General features: G+C 41.8%; 2 protein-coding genes across 5 annotated transcripts in view; both read left to right on the forward strand.

The window, feature by feature from the left end:
- LOC116618852 lies at nt 1-19,059 on the forward strand. Its single transcript, XM_048722598.1, has 10 exons — nt 1-123; nt 1,038-1,211; nt 2,737-2,916; nt 8,556-8,707; nt 9,364-9,532; nt 9,827-9,909; nt 10,263-10,509; nt 13,748-13,883; nt 15,350-15,389; nt 17,287-19,059. Exons 1-10 carry the CDS (start codon nt 36-38, stop codon nt 17,386-17,388), a joined length of 1,371 nt encoding a protein of 456 aa, XP_048578555.1. The 5' UTR covers nt 1-35; the 3' UTR covers nt 17,389-19,059.
- Nucleotides 19,056-20,567, forward strand: part of LOC116618851 — an 11,518-nt gene continuing 10,006 nt past the window's right edge. For 2 of the 4 annotated variants that reach the window (XM_032382980.2, XM_032382979.2), the window contains exon 1: nt 19,056-19,347. In XM_032382980.2, coding sequence (XP_032238871.2) covers nt 19,056-19,347 — 292 coding nt within the window. Of the gene's footprint in view, nt 19,348-19,402; nt 20,290-20,567 lie in introns of those variants that run through there. The other 2 variants (XM_048722597.1, XM_048722596.1) reach the window with 2 other exon arrangements.

Consider the following 20,567-nt stretch of genomic DNA (forward strand, 5'->3'; position numbering starts at 1 on the left):
TGGGCACTAGCCGCTCATTCGACAACTTGTAAAGTATGGCGGACTCGCTTGTCGTGTTCTTTGTTGTTTTGGTGAATTTCTACCTGTTCTACAGCTTGGCAGGCACGAATGGAGTCACACTAGGTAAGCCAGTTAATTGGAACACGCGGGAATGGTTGCACTTTGACTTCGGTGGCTAAGAAGGGGCATTTTGTCCTCAGCAATAAGCGTCATGTTGTGTGCGGTTGTTTTTCTTGGAATAATTAGCGTTTTGTTGTGCAGCAAATGCGCATTTATCTACGCAAACACGCTACATTTTGTAGCGATTGGTGTTTATTTTGACAGCAAAGTCTGTAATGGATTGACCGTACATTGACCTGAATTGGTTGTTAAATTAAGGCCACATGTAGAGATAAACTAATCTTCCAGACATAATGGTTATGACCTTCGTTCAACAAAACGGTTATTTCTCTATCTTATACTGTGGACTGAATTGTGTTAAACATAATATTAAACATTTGACTGTGTGCAATTAGTGTACCTGATATGATTCTAATAGGAGCAAGGATTTTTTAAATTAATATACCTGTATCAATAGTAGTATTTAGATGATGGATTCATTATTGTTTTTAAATCCCCTAAAACAATCCAAGCACCCGCAATAACGTTCCATACTACAGAGTGCAAACCTCCCATATTTTTTAAAAATTAAGGCCTCACTAAACTAGGCCAGATGTCGAGCGTGACATGTAGGGTGCGACATGTCTCTCAGTTTAGCCACTCAAAGAGCCATTATATAGCACCAAATCTTGTAGAAGTGACAAAGAAATGTTTCTCGGATAGTTGAGAAACATTTTCGTGTCGCGCTCAACAAAATTTGTTGCGCAGTACATTTTTCGGTGGTGGCTAAACTAGCAAACATTTAGTAGACATGTTGCACGCTATATGACGTGCTAGACATGTCGCCTAGTTTAGCCAGGCCTTTAATGTTCTTCCTATATTTCTGATAATGCCAGAAATAACTGATTATTTTTAACATAATCTTGTTTTCTTCTTAGAAACTCCAAAATGCATTGTGTATGGAATGCCGCCGCACATGCTCTTGTCATCCAAAGTCTCCTCTGGCTCACCCCTTGATTACTGTGGTCTCTATTGTCACCCTAGCGGGGACTCCAAGTATTGCAGGGACCCTTCTACTGGGTACAAGCCATTCTGCTCTTTCAACAGTACTGGTAAGAAACTGTTGTTAATGATTTTTTAGTTCCTAGCTATGGGCTCCTCCCTCTTTAGGCCATAAAGGTTTAAATTTGAACACCCTATTTATTATAAGTGTCTCCTTCCCACCTTAACACATTGACCCCTCAACCGGCCTGTACCGGCTTTGGGAAGTACCCACAAAATTCATAAATGCAAAATAAACACAACAAGATGAAGATACTCAGGCATCAGTCTAAGGGATAAATGGTCTTGAAAATATGCATCCAACCAAGGTGTTAGCAACTACTCATAAGCCAAATAATAGCACAGGTTCTTTGACAAATCTCAAATCGAACAAGGAAAGAAAAGCAGAATCACCCCTCTCAATAAAACGCTCAAAATACAACACAAGGGAGAGAGATCAGCAAACACAGCTCAAGACACAAATAGATACCTTTATTCTGATCCTCCAGGTTCATTTCCATGGCCTCAAAACACAATGTCCACTCCTTGAAGGCTTGTAAAACCACAAAGATGCCTTTACGGATTGAAAAGCATTCTGGGAGATCCAGGGAAAAATTCATGAGGGGAGGGCCAGTCAACACTCCTCTCCCCAAAGTCAGGTGGTTTTTTATAAGTCTTTTCACCCCGAAGCCAAACAAATCAATTCCAGGTCATACAGACCCAGAATAGCAGTGTAAACAATTTTGGAATCAATTTGGTTTCAGAAAAGACAGCATTTAGGAGAGCTGATTCATTAGAAAATTATTTTCTCATCCAGGCAAAGCCAAACAAGAAAAAATAATCATGAATCCACCTTTGCTTGCAAATATCCATGAGCAAAACACTCAATTACGCCTCAAAAGAATTCATGATGTCCTGAGACACTCTCCTAATATTCTCATAGCTGTATTTTTGATGAAATATACAAGCAGCCATCAACTTGTGCTGGCTTCAGCACAACGACAAGGGATTAAAAGTGGGGACCGCAAAGCACTGTTGGAAAGCTTGGACACCGCTGACTAGGTGCAGCTGTGTTTGACTTTGACGGGCTGTATAAAACTAAGAATAGGGGGGGAGGTATCTGTTTTCAGTCTGTTTTTTGTAAATTCAGCTCAAAAATATCCAGGAGTCAATGGGTTAATATAGAAATCACTAGACTCAGGGCTTTTTACTATCCTAAATCTTTGACCAAGTGAGTGTCAACGGTACGACTTTTATTTCTAGGAAGCAGAAGTCCAGTGTAAAAGGCCCTTGTGTCAAATGTCTTCCCCTCTCAATGCTCCCTTAAAACAATGGAAGCTAATCAGCAATAGATACAGTGAAAGCACAGCTACAATTTGGCCAAGTCAATAGGATATAAATGTTCATCAGGCAGCAACTGTCTGACCACAAAGTACGGCTTGCTATAGATTGGAATTGTTAATTTTAAAAAGGGATAAAAAACCAGAGATGTATCAGTGTCTCCCTCTTTGAATAAAGATTATTTCTCCCCATTTGGACTCCAAAAAATGAACAAAAGCATTTACAGTGTGTAATAATAATTAATTTTTACTCCAGTTGGCAAGAATGCTGTGCGGTGCAACCTGACAGATATTGTAAGAGATCTCTACCCTAGCCTTGTGGATCCTACGCAGAAAGACAAAGTGAAGGGTTACAAGCTGTGTGTTAGAGTCAGGGCAAGCAATGGCTCCAGCTTGACATACAGTGATAAAGAATGCTGCAGTGTTTTGGCACAGTGTAGGTTTTGCTAAGTACAAAGATTTGTGTTATACCATCTGTCTGGAGAAAGCACTGCCAGATCTGTATGCTTCAAGTCAATATGTCTGCCTTTTACTCTGTCTGTTAGTATGTATGCACCTGTCTGTCCGACTGTCCATCCGTCTGTCTTATTTTCCCATCTGTCTGCCCATGCGTCTGTCTGTCTGCCCCAACTTTTTGTTTTTCTTTCCATTTGTTTGTCCATCTGTCTGTCCTTATTTCCACACATCTCTCTGTGTGTACATCAATCTCTGTCCTCCTTTCCATCTGTCAAGTTTGTTTGTCCACTCATCTCCCAGTGTATTTAATTATCTCTTTGTCTCTGGCTGAGGCTGAGGTTTAGACCAGTACCAAGTGTAGTCTACCCCAACCAAATGCACTAGCCAAATGCACCAGTTTAGTGTATGTCTTACCCCCCAACCAAATGCACCAGTTTAGTGTATGCCTTACCCACCAGCCAAATGCACCAGTTTAGTGTATGCCTTAACCCCTAGCCAAATGCACCAGTTTAGTGTATGTCTTACCCACTAGCCAAATGCACCAGTTTAGTGTATGCCTTACCCACTAGCCAAATGCACCAGTTTAGTGTATGCCTTACCCCCTAGCCTAATGCACCAGTTTAGTGTATGCCTTACCCACTAGCCAAATGCACCAGTTTTAGTGTATGCCTTACCCCCAGCCAAATGCACCAGTTTAGTGTATGCCTTACCCCCCAGCCAAATGCACCAGTTTAGTGTATGCCTTACCCACCAGCCAAATGCACCAGTTTAGTGTATTCCTTACCCCCCAGCCAAATGCACCAGTTTTAGTGTATGCCTTACCCCCAGCCAAATGCACCAGTTTAGTGTATGCCTTACCCCCCAACCAAATGCACCAGTTTAGTGTATGCCTTACCCACTAGCCAAATGCACCAGTTTAGTGTATGCCTTACCCACTAGCCAAATGCACCAGTTTAGTGTATGCCTTACCCCCCAACCAAATGCACCAGTTTAGTGTATGCCTTACCCACTAGCCAAATGCACCAGTTTAGTGTATGCCTTACCCACTAGCCAAATGCACCAGTTTAGTGTATGCCTTACCCCCAGCCAAATGCACCAGTTTAGTGTATGTCTTACCCCCCAGCCAAATGCACCAGTTTAGTGTATGCCTTACCCCCAGCCAAATGCACCAGTTTAGTGTATGTCTTACCCACCAACCAAATGCACCAGTTTAGTGTATGCCTTACCCACTAGCCAAATGCACCAGTTTAGTGTATGCCTTACCCCCAGCCAAATGCACCAGTTTAGTGTATGTCTTACCCCCCAACCAAATGCACCAGTTTAGTGTATGCCTTACCCCCAGCCAAATGCACCAGTTTAGTGTATGCCTTACCCCCCAGCCAAATGCACCAGTTTAGTGTATGCCTTACCCACTAGCCAAATGCACCAGTTTAGTGTATGCCTTACCCATCAGCCAAATGCACCAGTTTTAGTGTATGCCTTACCCACCAACCAAATGCACCAGTTTAGTGTATGCCTTACCCACCAACCAAATGCACCAGTTTAGTGTATGCCTTACCCCCAGCCAAATGCACCAGTTTAGTGTATGCCTTACCCACTAGCCAAATGCACCAGTTTAGTGTATGCCTTACCCACCAACCAAATGCACCAGTTTAGTGTATGCCTTACCCACCAGCCAAATGCACCAGTTTAGTGTATGCCTTACCCCCCAACCAAATGCACCAGTTTAGTGTATGCCTTACCCACTAACCAAATGCACCAGTTTAGTGTATGTCTTACCCACCAACCAAATGCACCAGTTTTAGTGTATGCCTTACCCACCAGCCAAATGCACCAGTTTAGTGTATGTCTTACCCACCAGCCAAATGCACCAGTTTAGTGTATGCCTTACCCACCAGCCAAATGCACCAGTTTAGTGTATGCCTTACCCACCAACCAAATGCACCAGTTTTAGTGTATGCCTTACCCACCAACCAAATGCACCAGTTTAGTGTATGCCTTACCCACTAGCCAAATGCACCAGTTTAGTGTATGTCTTACCCCCTAGCCAAATGCACCAGTTTAGTGTATGCCTTACCCACCAACCAAATGCACCAGTTTAGTGTATGCCTTACCCCCCAGCCAAATGCACCAGTTTAGTGTATGCCTTACCCATCAGCCAAATGCACCAGTTTAGTGTATGCCTTACCCACCAGCCAAATGCACCAGTTTAGTGTATGCCTTACCCCCCAGCCAAATGCACCAGTTTAGTGTATGCCTTACCCCCCAGCCAAATGCACCAGTTTAGTGTATGCCTTACCCACTAGCCAAATGCACCAGTTTAGTGTATGCCTTACCCCCCAGCCAAATGCACCAGTTTAGTGTATGCCTTACCCCCCAGCCAAATGCACCAGTTTAGTGTATGCCTTACCCCCAGCCAAATGCACCAGTTTAGTGTATGCCTTACCCACTAGCCAAATGCACCAGTTTAGTGTATGTCTTACCCCCCAACCAAATGCACCAGTTTAGTGTATGCCTTACCCCCCAGCCAAATGCACCAGTTTAGTGTATGCCTTACCCCCCAGCCAAATGCACCAGTTTAGTGTATGCCTTACCCCCCAGCCAAATGCACCAGTTTAGTGTATGCCTTACCCCCAGCCAAATGCACCAGTTTAGTGTATGTCTTACCCCCCAAACAAATGCACCAGTTTAGTGTATGCCTTACCCCCCAGCCAAATGCACCAGTTTAGTGTATGCCTTACCCACTAGCCAAATGCACCAGTTTAGTGTATGCCTTACCCCCCAGCCAAATGCACCAGTTTAGTGTATGCCTTACCCCCAGCCAAATGCACCAGTTTAGTGTATGCCTTACCCACTAGCCAAATGCACCAGTTTAGTGTATGCCTTACCCCCAGCCAAATGCACCAGTTTAGTGTATGTCTTACCCCCAGCCAAATGCACCAGTTTAGTGTATGCCTTACCCACCAGCCAAATGCACCAGTTTAGTGTATGCCTTACCCACCAGCCAAATGCACCAGTTTAGTGTATGCCTTACCCACCAGCCAAATGCACCAGTTTAGTGTATGCCTTACCCACCAGCCAAATGCACCAGTTTAGTGTATGCCTTACCCACCAGCCAAATGCACCAGTTTAGTGTATGCCTTACCCCCAGCCAAATGCACCAGTTTAGTGTATGTCTTACCCCCTAGCCGAATGCACCAGTTTAGTGTATGCCTTACCCACCAGCCAAATGCACCAGTTTAGTGTATGTCTTACCCCCTAGCCGAATGCACCAGTTTAGTGTATGCCTTACCCACCAGCCAAATGCACCAGTTTAGTGTATGCCTTACCCACTAGCCAAATGCACCAGTTTAGTGTATGTCTTACCCCCAGCCAAATGCACCAGTTTAGTGTATGTCTTACCCCCTAGCCGAATGCACCAGTTTAGTGTATGCCTTACCCACCAGCCAAATTCACCAGTTTAGTGTATGCCTTACCCCCAGCCAAATGCACCAGTTTAGTGTATGCCTTACCCACTAGCCAAATGCACCAGTTTAGTGTATGTCTTACCCCCCAAACAAATGCACCAGTTTAGTGTATGCCTTACCCACCAGCCAAATGCACCAGTTTAGTGTATGCCTTACCCCCAGCCAAATGCACCAGTTTAGTGTATGCCTTACCCACTAGCCAAATGCACCAGTTTAGTGTATGCCTTACCCACCAGCCAAATTCACCAGTTTAGTGTATGCCTTACCCCCAGCCAAATGCACCAGTTTAGTGTATGCCTTACCCACTAGCCAAATGCACCAGTTTAGTGTATGTCTTACCCCCCAAACAAATGCACCAGTTTAGTGTATGCCTTACCCACCAGCCAAATGCACCAGTTTAGTGTATGCCTTACCCCCCAGCCAAATGCACCAGTTTAGTGTATGTCTTACCCACCAGCCAAATGCACCAGTTTAGTGTATGCCTTACCCCCAGCCAAATGCACCAGTTTAGTGTATGTCTTACCCCCTAGCCAAATGCACCAGTTTAGTGTATGCCTTACCCACCAGCCAAATGCACCAGTTTAGTGTATGCCTTACCCACTAGCCAAATGCACCAGTTTAGTGTATGTCTTACCCACCAGCCAAATGCACCAGTTTAGTGTATGCCTTACCCACCAGCCAAATGCACCAGTTTAGTGTATGCCTTACCCACCAGCCAAATGCACCAGTTTAGTGTATGCCTTACCCACTAACCAAATGCACCAGTTTAGTGTATGCCTTACCCACTAGCCAAATGCACCAGTTTAGTGTATGCCTTACCCACCAACCAAATGCACCAGTTTAGTGTATGCCTTGCCCCCCAGCCAAATGCACCAGTTTAGTGTATGCCTTACCCCCAGCCAAATGCACCAGTTTAGTGTATGCCTTACCCACTAGCCAAATGCACCAGTTTAGTGTATGTCTTACCCCCCAAACAAATGCACCAGTTTAGTGTATGCCTTACCCCCCAGCCAAATGCACCAGTTTAGTGTATGCCTTACCCACTAGCCAAATGCACCAGTTTAGTGTATGCCTTACCCACCAGCCAAATGCACCAGTTTAGTGTATGCCTTACCCCCAGCCAAATGCACCAGTTTTAGTGTATGCCTTACCCCCAGCCAAATGCACCAGTTTAGTGTATGTCTTACCCCCTAGCCAAATGCACCAGTTTAATGTATGCCTTACCCCCCAGCCAAATGCACCAGTTTAGTGTATGCCTTACCCCCTAGCCAAATGCACCAGTTTAGTGTATGCCTTACCCACCAGCCAAATGCACCAGTTTAGTGTATGCCTTACCCCCCAGCCAAATGCACCAGTTTAGTGTATGCCTTACCCACTAGCCAAATGCACCAGTTTAGTGTATGCCTTACCCACCAGCCAAATGCACCAGTTTAGTGTATGCCTTACCCCCAAACCAAATGTACCAGTTTAGTGTATGCCTTACCCCCTAGCCAAATGCACCAGTTTAGTGTATGCCTTACCCACTAGCCAAATGCACCAGTTTAGTGTATGTCTTACCCCCCAAACAAATGCACCAGTTTAGTGTATGCCTTACCCCCCAGCCAAATGCACCAGTTTAGTGTATGCCTTACCCCCAGCCAAATGCACCAGTTTAGTGTATGCCTTACCCCCAGCCAAATGCACCAGTTTAGTGTATGTCTTACCCCCTAGCCAAATGCACCAGTTTAGTGTATGCCTTACCCACTAGCCAAATGCACCAGTTTTAATGTATGCCTTACCCCCCAGCCAAATGCACCAGTTTAGTGTATGCCTTACCCCCTAGCCAAATGCACCAGTAGTGTATGCCTTACCCACCAGCCAAATGCACCAGTTTAGTGTATGCCTTACCCCCCAGCCAAATGCACCAGTTTAGTGTATGCCTTACCCACTAGCCAAATGCACCAGTTTAGTGTATGCCTTACCCACCAGCCAAATGCACCAGTTAGTGTATGCCTTACCCCCAAACCAAATGTACCAGTTTAGTGTATGCCTTACCCCCTAGCCAAATGCACCAGTTTAGTGTATGCCTTACCCACCAGCCAAATGCACCAGTTTAGTGTATTCCTTACCCACCAGCCAAATGCACCAGTTTAGTGTATGCCTTACCCACCAGCCAAATGCACCAGTCTGAAAAACTTCAAAGTTCAGGCCAATGGACAAGGCCGGCTGCATGTTGGATGGGATGCACCAGATGACATGGGCAGTATGAAGTACTTCTTGAAGTACTGGATATACTATTCTACTGAAGGCGATAAGGAAAATAGGGTAACTTCTTTTCATGGGTAATAAATTGATTTAGATGGTGTGATAATTGTTGTGATGATAATCAGGTAATCATTGCTTATTAGATATGGTATTTTCTGTATCACAGAAAAACAATTTTTTAGATATCACAGAAACACACTTTTGCAAAAACAAATTTTTTTTGCTTTTGCCACAAAGTCGCCACTTCTCACAATCGAATCTTCCAGTCCTAGGCCCAAGATGCACAATTGTGCTCATAGAAACCCTAATTCCCTAGCTGATTGTGTACTAATTAGCTAGCTGATTAGCGAAGACCCTTAGATTCCATTTTGATCAGAATTGACAAAGTGATTACAGGGTATAATAATGATGATGATTGTGATGAGAAAATTACTATTTTCGCTTGTGATGAGAAAATTACTATTTTCACTCAAAGTTTATTTATCTCAAAGTTCAATGATTGAATTCATGATTCAAAATGTCTGAAATGGATTCATTCTTATCTAGTGTTGACGATGAGAATGATGGGGATCATAATGGTGATTAAGATGGTGATGATTGTTATGATGATGATGATGATGGTAATGATTGTGATTATTATGATAAATGTGATGGTGATGGTTATTGTGATGATGGTAATCATGGTGATTTTGATGATGATGATCATTGTTTTTAAGTCCATCGCTGTGCTTGCATCACCCTCTGGTTCATATAACTCCATTAACCTGACTGGTCTTCAACCCAACACCCTGTATTCCATATATGGCACATGCTCCTTTGTTTCCTTCATGGATGACTCCACCACAGGGGGTCTAGTCCAAGGCATTGCAACTACTTTAGAACAAGGTAAATTTTTAATTTTACGGACAGACTTTGATTTGCGTTTCCCCAGATCATTTTTGTCACTGTTGTTTCTATTGGTTTTGTTGTTTTATTACTACATTCCCATTTCTTTGGTTGCTGTTTCATTCTTTACATCTTGATGCTGTTTTTAATGTCATCATATTGTTGCTGCATCTGTTGTTGCTGTTGCCATATTTATGTTGTAGCCGATGTTGTTTTAAAGGTTTTACTATTGCTATTTTGTTGGCTATTTGAAACTATAGGTACCTCACATGCGGCTCTTTACTTTCCTTGTAGCTCCAAGTGCCGCACCTGCAATTGTTGATTACTATGAAATTGACGGAGATGAAGAACAGAGAACGGTCCAGTTATTATGGAAGGTGTTGTGATTGACATGCCTCCTGTATTTTTTTTTTTCATCACTGTTTATAGTTAATCTAAAGCATATGCTCTATCATTATTATCACCCTTATCACCATCGTCATTGTCATCAGTATCATTGTCAACATCACCAACATGATCAGCATAACAATAAAACATGCCATTAGAATCATAATGAATTACTGAGCTGGCTTTGCTTCAGTATTTGCGTTTAAAAAAAAGTCATTTCTTATTGATTATCAATTACTCTCCTTTTTTCATATAATACCTGTGATTGTGTCCCCCTCCCCAGTAAATCCTGGTTACCCACCTGTCTCTACTCAATGCATTTTATGTTCCTTCTATTCCTTAGCATCCTCCCCCTCACCATCGCAATGGAGTTATACGTCAGTCTGTTGTAACATACTGGGCCGTACCTGAGGAAGTCTCAAACAACACCTCTATACCTAAAAGTGCAATGAACGTCAATGTGAAGGGTGCTGTGAACGAGTCACAGATACAAGGGCTGGCGGTGCATATAGCATATCATGTGGTGGTGAGAACATGTACAACAGATTGTGGGCCGCTGAGTGAGGTGTTTGAAATTGGCGTAAGACAAGGTAAGAAAGTGAAGTCTTTGTTTACAGCTGCTTAATTTAAAAATATTTTTTTGGCATTAGTGCAAGAAAATGGTGCATAAAAAGTGGCGGATCATTCAAATGTATAGAACATTTATGAAATTTGGCACAGTGATAGAGAAACTCACACCAAGCAATTCTGGATATGGACCCACCCCCCAAAAAATGTATACTTACAGTTTTATAGAGGTGGAATTAATTTCCACCACTATAAGCTAAGAATCCATATACTAACTTAAAATTGTATATTGCAAGATATTCCCAACCGTATAGCCACGCCTCTAATGTACTTACAATTATACTAGAGATGGCAGGAATGGAGGTATATTGTCGCTTTTACAAAGTGCCTTCCAATACGCATTTCAAGCTAAAAATCAATATACTCGCCGATATTGTTATATTGCAGGAATTTTTTATAGTACTTCCAGGATTTTATAGAAAAGAACGTCCTTCCATTGGAACTGCAAGTGGCAATTGTACATACTAACACAGTTTCACAAATGTTTGGTCTATCAAAATTCAAAAAAACGTGCAGGGCATTGCCCATATGGCATTAACAGTTCTAGATGAGATGAAACAAATTGAACCTTGAACCTTTTTTTTTTAAGCTGGGAAGCTGAAATTAATAGATACTGTTGAATTTAAGATAATCATTAAGTTCACCGCAAAACCAATATTAAACGAAGAATAGGCAATATACAGAAGAATACTTTCCTGGGGTGGGGTCCCATAAACCCACATGCTCAACATCCCCGTGCCCACCGGAGAAGCACTGTTGATAAATAAAAAAACGTTTCAGTCTGGTCACATGAATAAAAGTTTGAGTGAAGACATTATCAAAGGCAGTTCTGAATTAATTGATCATGGAACAAGTAGAATAAAACAATAATCAATAATGCACGTTCCTACTCAATAGTCTTGAAACAAAAACGTCCTAGGCCCTAGAGCTTCATATTAGCTAGTACTTTGCTAAAATACTAAAAAGTGATATTAACAGCTTTGATAATGCATAACGTACGAAAAAAAAAGAAGTTTTTGATTTCGAAAAAGGTCTGTGTCTTTTTACAACTAGCACATACAATATGCATGCTTGGTATTTCAACTTTTTACAATGAAGTTATGCCTTTTTTCTGAATTTGATTTGTACTGGGAGTGGCTCTTCCTACCCTTATGACTGGCAGGTTGATAGTGCTCAATTTTGAATATGCAGTGCTCCGATTACTCTCTCAACACCTCCCTCGCCATTTCTTCAACGTCGGAATTATTCACCACACTTGGACCCGGAGAAGTCCAATTCACAGCTTATGATAACAATAATCTCATTTCTGATAGCACTGTAAGTACACTTGTCACCTCGTGGTATTATATACGCCACAAGATCACTCCTGTCGACAACAATTCTGCGCTTTTATTGATCATTATTAGCGTGCTATATGTATGGTATAATATATTACGCTTATGCTGTCTCTAGTATAATTTTAAGTTCTATATGGGCGTGGTTATACGCTCGACTATACCCTGCAATAGTCCAATATAATTAAATATGTGGATTTGTAGCTCGCAGTTTGTATTGAAAGGCACTCTATATAAGCGATATAAACCTCCTTCGTGCAATCTCTAGTATAACTGTAAGTACAAGAGGGGCGTGGCTATACGGTTGGGAATATCTTGCAATATACCATTATGAGTTATTATATGGAATCTTAGCTCTCAATTTGTATTGAAGAGGCATCTATATAAGCAATTTGCCTCTCATCTCTAGTATAACTGTAAGTACTCACATCTGGGCGTGGGTCCATATCTCGAATGAAGTTTTGTAAAGAGTATAACAATTATGTGGAGTTTGAAAGTTGTACAATAAATGGAATTGGGTTTTGAAAGTTGTGTTGCTGACATCAATCTGTGGATGACTTCAAACAAGTTAAAACTTAACGATGACAAATCAGAATTGTTATATCTACATTCTCGATAACTTACAAAACATTAAATGGTTCTGTTCCTTTTTATCTCAAAGACATGCTAAAATACTATTGTCCAGCAAGAACAGTACGATCATCTAAGGACTGTTTACGGCTTGTAGAGCCCTCCTTTCTCCAAAAAAAAACTATGGCCAACGTGCTTTCTCTGTGGCCGCCCCCCGACTGTGGAACAAGCTGCCCTTTGTAATTTGTTCTTCTTCAAATGTCAATTGTTTTAAAACTCAGCTAAAAACACATCTTTTTAAAATGGCTTATGATATCTAATAAATGTACACAAGTTTGTTATTTATTTATTTATTTATTTAATTTTCTTTTGCTACTTAGCCTGTAATTTATTAATTTATTAATTGATTTATTTATAAATCGATACGCCAGTAGATTCAGATTTAGATTAGATTTAGATTTTTAGACTTTTTAAAAATATTATTTTGAATTGTGAAGCACTTAGAACAGCGATGTTTAAGCGCTATATAACTGTTATTTATATTATATATTTATATTTATATTATATAATGCTGATTAAAGGAAATAACTTGTTCCACCCCTAAAACTGTAAGTATCAAGGAAACGTGGTTTATTTTTTCGTTAACTGTAGGTTATGTTACTATCCATCACTGGGTTAAGTTTAGTGACCATAACATGAAAAGTATTGGTTTTATTCGGGGTTTTAGGGAAATTAATTTCACCTCTATAAAATTGTGAGTATACATTTTTTTTTGGGTGGGTCCATATCCAGAATTGCTCAGTGCGAGATTCTCTATCACTGTGCCAAATTTAAAAAATGTTCCACAAATTTGAACGATGCTGCACCATTTTCTTCCACTACAAGGAGTTTTGATTTTGGTGGTTCATTTTGTACCAAAGTATAAGACATTTTTAAATTTGCACCTAAATTGGCTAGGACTACATAACATGTTTCTTACAAATTCTAAATGTCTTGTATTATAAAATTCAGAGGCAATATTTTATTACACTGGGATATCTTGATGTATGGCTACATTTTTATCAATATGTATGTATCTATGTATTGGTTAATTAAAATGCTATTTTTGTAAAAAGAAGTCTAAACAAATATATACTATTTAGGCTAGGGAAATCAAAACCTTAGGTGAGGCAAAACCTAAACATGGAAGTTGTCAAGTGTACTCATGTTCATGTATTCCACACATATAAGCATTGCAGCCATACTGCTATATACTGTCTCATAATAATGGAATAACACTATTTATTAATATTTGCAGACCTGTCTACTCCACTGGCGTCCACCGCGCATGGTCCGTGGGTGTTACCAGTATTCCTCTGCCTGGCTGTTGCAGTGGTTATAAGCATTATTATTATCGGAATTTGTCTGGCTTTCAAACGGTCAAGGAGACGAAGGTTTGTAACATGAATAGGATGTGATAGAAATGATATGTGATTGTTTGATGTATGATGTCAGATGAATGATTAATGGTTGAATGAATGATAAATGATTGATGTGAAATAAGTGATGAATGATTGGCTTATATATGATGTTAGATGAATGATTTGTTGATAGCGGAGCCAGCACGGCCAAAGGCCGCGCACAGAGCTCCATAGGTATAGAAATATGGTAAAGCTATGCGACTTGGTTTTGTGGTCATCGCGCTCGGTCTTACGTTTTTACATACAGTATTTTTATTTTTTTTACTGCCATCAAAGTTTGTGTGTTAACAGCAAAAAAGGCAGATTGAAAATAGTATTTAATGAGAAAATATGCGGATTCAAATGGGCTGAAATCTTTGAGGAATTGTTTTGTCTGAAGTACTAGCGGTTTAAACCTCCCCTTGGGCTTTCTTTTTTTATTGTTTTCAGTGTATCTTTTCATTCCAAAATCGTTACGAAGGTAAAATAATGACGAAAATTTTTGGGCAAAATCCCCTCTTGGCAAAGGCCCCTGAACTACAGTATGGCATCTAAATCTTTGGAATGCTGTTACATCCTTGATATACTCTTCACAAGGTCAAAGCTTGTTAGAATGGTGTTTTGATAAAAACATACATAGTGGAACTTCTATAAAGGGAAATAAGAATTGACCATTAGACTCTTGAAAAAACATTCTCGTCAACTAAAACACCTTGATCTTTGACAGCCTTTTTCACACCAAGTTTTAGTATTTTGTTAACTTTCGTACTGCATATTTAATATTATTAAATGAGTGCTTGCTTGATCCATTTGGAGGGGCCAATACAATCCATAATTACATGGCTGTAAAATTTGACATATTTTTAATCTCATTAAAAAAAATACTAGAGACACCAAGATCCCCTCTAGAACTACCCCTATCAGTCAACACAAAAAGGTGTTAAATGCTGGCTCCGCTTTTAGGCATTGCCTAAATCTATATATTATATTATATTATGTGATGCGAGTAATTGATGATTGGTTGAAATATGATGTCAGAGGAGTGTTTGATGATTGGTTGATATATGATGTCAGAGGTATGATTGATGATTGGTTGATATATGATGTCAGATGAGTGTTTGATGATTGGTTGATAACTGATGTCAGATGAGTGTTTGATGATTGGTTGAAATATGATGTCAGAGGAGTGTTTGATGATTGGTCGATATATGATGTCAGATGAGTGTTTTAAGATTGGTTGAAATATTATGTCAGTGGAGTGATTGATGATTGGTTGATATGTGATGTCAGATGAGTGTTTGATGATTGTTTGATATCTGATGTCAGATGAGTGTTTGATGATTGGTTGATATATGATGTCAGATGTGATTGATTCTGATGGGATGGCTTCTCCTCTAGCTATGTGACTGTCACTCAAACATTGTAAAACAGCTCATAATATTTCCAATGAATATCTGCAGCTCACTTTATAGAAACAGAAGCCACCTACCAAGTGATGTGGTAAGTAGAATTTCTACGTCCTAGACCTTCCCCTGGGTATACCTGTGTTGTATATCATGACCACCCCTCTTGGTAATTCCAGACCAAAGACTCTCTCTGCGCTCAACATTCTGGCTCGCGTAAAAAAGGGTCCAGTATTTATTGCATGCGCATGCACGAAAATACACCACATATATGCTGTGTGGCCTGGTTGCTTAGTTCAATGCTGCGAAAGGGACAAGGGGGGGTTTATTTCAGAAATAATATTCTAATTTTGGTTGTGGGTAAATACTTGATTGTCATTCTTTTCTGAGAACAGGACAGATGATAATTAGTGTCTGGAACATATATTTTAATCAAAGAGCTTTTTAATTTTTGTTATTTCCACACACATGCTTTAGTACAACAGCATCATTTTAAACGAGCGCACATTTTTGGAATTTGATTTTCAATCACATTTTGTCATGTTTTTATAGAAAACAATTCGCTGATGTTCCTTCACATTGTATAAAACATTTTTTTTACAACGTAGCAATGATCTATTTTCAGAGCTCTGCACTTGACAAAGTCTAGCGGGAATCGACTCACCTTAGGCGTGTCGATTATTGTGCGCGCCCGTTTTTCTATTTTTGCAACGAAGATCGCTGATTGGTACATGTTCGCCCATGCTCATGCAATAAATACTGGACCCTCTTTCAGGCGAGCCAGAATGTTGAGCGCAAAGGGAGTTGCAGGTCAGGACTAGGCATGCCTGTGTTTTGTATCAAGACCACCCCCCTGGGTATGCCTGTGTTGTGCCCCAGAATACATCCCCTGGGTATGCCTGTGTTGTGCCCCCGAATACTCCCCTGGGTATGCCTGTGTTGTGTGTCCTGACCACCCTCCTGGGTATGCCTGTGTTGTGTGTCCTGACCACCCCCCTGGGTATGCCTGTGTTGTGTGTCCTGACCACCCCCCTGGGTATGCTTGTGTTGTGCCCCAGACCACCCCCCTGGGTATGCCTGTGTTGTGCCCCAGACCACCCCCCTGGGTATGCCTGTGTTGTGTCCCAGACCACCCCCCTGGGTATGCCTGTGTTGTGTCCCAGACCACCCCCCTGGGTATGCCTGTGTTGTGCCCCCGAATACCCCCCTGGGTATGCCTGTGTTGTGTGTCCTGACCACCCCCCTGGGTATGCCTGTGTTGTGCCCCAGACCACCTCCTGGGTATGCCTGTGTTGTGCCCCAGACCACCTCCTGGGTATGCCTGTGTTGTGTCCCAGACCACCCCCCTGGGTATGCCTGTGTTGTGTCCCAGACCACCCCCCTGGGTATGCCTGTGTTGTGTCCCAGACCACCCCCCTGGGTATGCCTGTGTTGTGCCCCCGAATACCCCCCTGGGTATGCCTGTGTTGTGTGTCCTGACCACCCCCCTGGGTATGCCTGTGTTGTGCCCCAGACCACCTCCTGGGTATGCCTGTGTTGTGCCCCAGACCACCCCCCTGGGTATGCCTGTGTTGTGCCCCAGACCACCTCCTGGGTATGCCTGTGTTGTGCCCCAGACCACCCCCCTGGGTATGCCTGTGTTGTGTCCCAGACCACCCCCCTGGGTATGCCTGTGTTGTGTGTCCTGACCACCCCCCTGGGTATGCCTGTGTTGTGCCCCAGAATACCCCCCTGGGTATGCCTGTGTTGTGCCGCAGACCACCTCCTGGGTATGCCTGTGTTGTGTGTCCTGACCACCCCCTGGGTATGCCTGTGTTGTGCCCCAGACCACCCCCCTGGGTATGCCTGTGTTGTGTGTCCTGACCACCCCCCTGGGTATGCCTGTGTTGTGCCCCAGACCACCCCCCTGGGTATGCCTGTGTTGTGTGTCCTGACCACCCCCCTGGGTATGCCTGTGTTGTGTGTCCTGACCCTTTTGTTATTTTTTTCCTCAGCTCCCCTCATCATGCCAGAGTAGCCCTAGCAAGCATGGTGTGTCAACTCAGCCGATTCTTGAAGAGGAGGGTGATTACAATGAAGCTAATGTGCAACTATAAGAGCTGCCATTTTCTCATCGTAGCAACAATAATTTGAAAAAGCTTTTCAAGCTTATTTTATAGCCGAATTTGTTGTTGTGTGACCACTGAGAATTCAAATCAATTTCTCGCCTAAAAATAGTGAGTAGTCATACCACAGGAATCATGCAATTCCCTTGTTGCGTGCATTCAAATGGATTATGACTCACAGTGGAAACATTAAAGCCAATGGCAGGTTTAGATGGTTGATTGACTATGAACTATTCAGCTATTGTTTGAATCTGGTAAATCAAATATGAACTTAGTTTTAAGATGTATTTTTTTTTCAAAATTTCATCCCTTTTAAATTAAAATTTATCTTCCAATAGTGAGTTAAAATATCACATGGCCCCTATCACATTGCCCCTATCACATTGCCCCTATCACATGCCCCCAATCACATGCCCCCTTATCACATGCACCCAATAACATGCCCCCTATCACATGCCCCCTATCACATGACCCCTACCACATGGCCCCTATCACATTGCCCCTATCACATGCCCCCTTATCACATGCACCCAATCACATGCCCCCTATCACATGACCCCTATCACATGACCCCTATCACATATCCCCTATCACATGCCTCCTATCACATGCCCCCTATCACATATCCCCTATCACAAGGCCCCTATCACAAGGCCCCTATCACATGGCCCCTATCACATGCCCCCTGTCACATTGCCCCTATCACATGCCCCCAATCACATGCCCCCTATCACATGCCCCCTATCACATGCCCCCTATCACATGCCCCCTATCACATGCCCCCTATCACATATCCCCTATCACATATCCCCTATCACAAGGCCCCTATCACATATCCCCTATCACAAGGCCCCTATCACATGCCCCCTATCACAAGGCCCCTATCACATGGCCCCTATCACATGGCCCCTATCACAAGGCCCCTATCACAAGGCCCCTATCACAAGGCCCCTATCACAAGGCCCCTATCACATGGCCCCTATCACATGGCCCCTATCACATGCCCCCTATCACATGGCCCCTATCACATGGCCCCTATCACATGCCCCCTATCACATGCCCCTTGTCACATGCCCCTTGTCACATGGCCCCTATCACATGCCCCCTTATCACATGGCCCCTTATCACATGGCCCCTTATCACATGCTCCTATCACATGCCCCCTATCACATGCCCCCTATCACATGCCCCCTATCACATGCCCCCTATCACATGCCCCCTATCACATGCCCCCTATCACATGCCCCCTATCACATGCCCCCTATCACATGCCCCCTTATCACATGCCCCCTTATCACATGCCCCCTTATCACATGCCCCCTTATCACATGCCCCCATATCACATGGCCCCATATCACATGCCCCCTATCACATGGCCCCATATCACATGGCCCCATATCACATGCCCCCTTATCACATGCCCCCTTATCACATGCCCCCTATCACATGCCCCATATCACATGCCTCCAATCACATGCCCCATACCATGTATCCAGTTAAAACAATTGTAAAATATTATAGGAATAACTTATTTAAAAAATATTTTTATGAAAAAATGGTGTAATGTAATTTAAAAAACAGTTTGATAGGCCAGGTGTGTTTTAATATTTACGAATGTATTTATTTTTATTTGATTTAAGAATTCTGCCGATAAAACTATGACTAATCTTGTCTTTTTAATTCTGGTCCCCCTGTCGTTTTCTGTAAGAAAGCATTCTCTTTTGATGTGTCTTCTTCCCCGACAAACCACAACAATTCCCCGCTGTATTTCTCTTGTTTCTTTCAAAATCGTGCAATCTGATTGGCTGGCCCATCCACCTGCTCTCATTACCATACCCATGCAAGTTCAAATATCACCGATGCAGATTACTTTGGAAATTCGCTCTAAATTTTCTGTTTTCTTAGTCTTTCTCTCGGAGTTTTCCCTGCTTCTAGAGTCAACACAGATAGGTAAGTGTTGTATATTAGCTTGCAATCGCCAAAGCGCTTTTGAATATCGTGAAAATGTAGACAAACTTAAAAGCGCAATTTTTATTTTTAGCTTGAAAACAAACTATCAGACGACGAGCTGTATTATTACAATTCGCAGTTTACCGATGCAAATTCGTTTATGCAGGGATGCTAGATTTAAATTTATCATTTTATCCTGTTTTGTCGGTTTCGGTTCACCAAGCGAACGTCTACCATGGTACATTTAAAATGAATGGGTTTTATGACAAGGGTTATTTCTTCGGTTCATCGATCGTAAGAGGTCGAAACGTTTGACCGTGATATAATTTTATACACGCTTGATGGCTGTGTTATCTGCTGTTTTATCACGTTTATTACTCAAACTTTAAAATAAAAGTTTTCAATAATTTTTCAAAAGTTTAGTATTATCTTTGAAGGACCCAATCTTTCACAGGATCGAACACGGTTTTTTCCACACGTGTGTACACTTTACAGCGCTATTGAATAAATTTCGAACCACCATAAAACGAAATTGAAATATCATCTTTAAGAATATTAATTTTGACAGAATTTTGAACCAATGTCCGTTAACTGTGGTTTATTTTTTGTTATATTTTTTTTCTATTGCAAATTTTCTTTGACAGGATTTATCCTGTTGCAATGTGTGCGGCAATTTTTTTCGGTCAGCGGTGTTTATATTTCCCGCATTCTGTTGTCAACTGATTTACTTGATAAAATGCTCGCAATATGATATCGTCCTAATTAAAAAAAACTTTCTCTTTCTAACTATATATTTATTCGAAACTTCGGATTCTGGTTAATACATTGTTATTCCTTACATAAGCTTGCAGTAGGACAGGATTAGAAAACATCATTAATAGTTACATGTCAAAGTATGGACTAACAAAGTTCAGCTGCATAGAACCATGGAGTAAATCACAGGTAAACCAGACGAATTGTTCGTGTACCGATTATTATCTGTAATTTTTGCACCAAATATACCTGTAATAAAGCCGATTTCTTGAAATTGTTGTTGTAGATGGTTCTGAATCCGTTTTAGCCGTGATTCATCACCGTTTAGGCTTTTTCCTCCCTCCTTGTATTCTTGGTTCACCTCCTTCCCTTACGTCTGGAATAGATCTAATCAGGTCTTGTCATTTTACTTTTAATACAATTAATTGAGTATAATTTATTAATCTTGTTCATTAAGATGCTGCCTT

Source organism: Nematostella vectensis, chromosome 15 (genome assembly GCF_932526225.1).
Source record: "Nematostella vectensis chromosome 15, jaNemVect1.1, whole genome shotgun sequence".
NCBI classification, from domain to species: Eukaryota; Metazoa; Cnidaria; class Anthozoa; order Actiniaria; family Edwardsiidae; genus Nematostella; species Nematostella vectensis.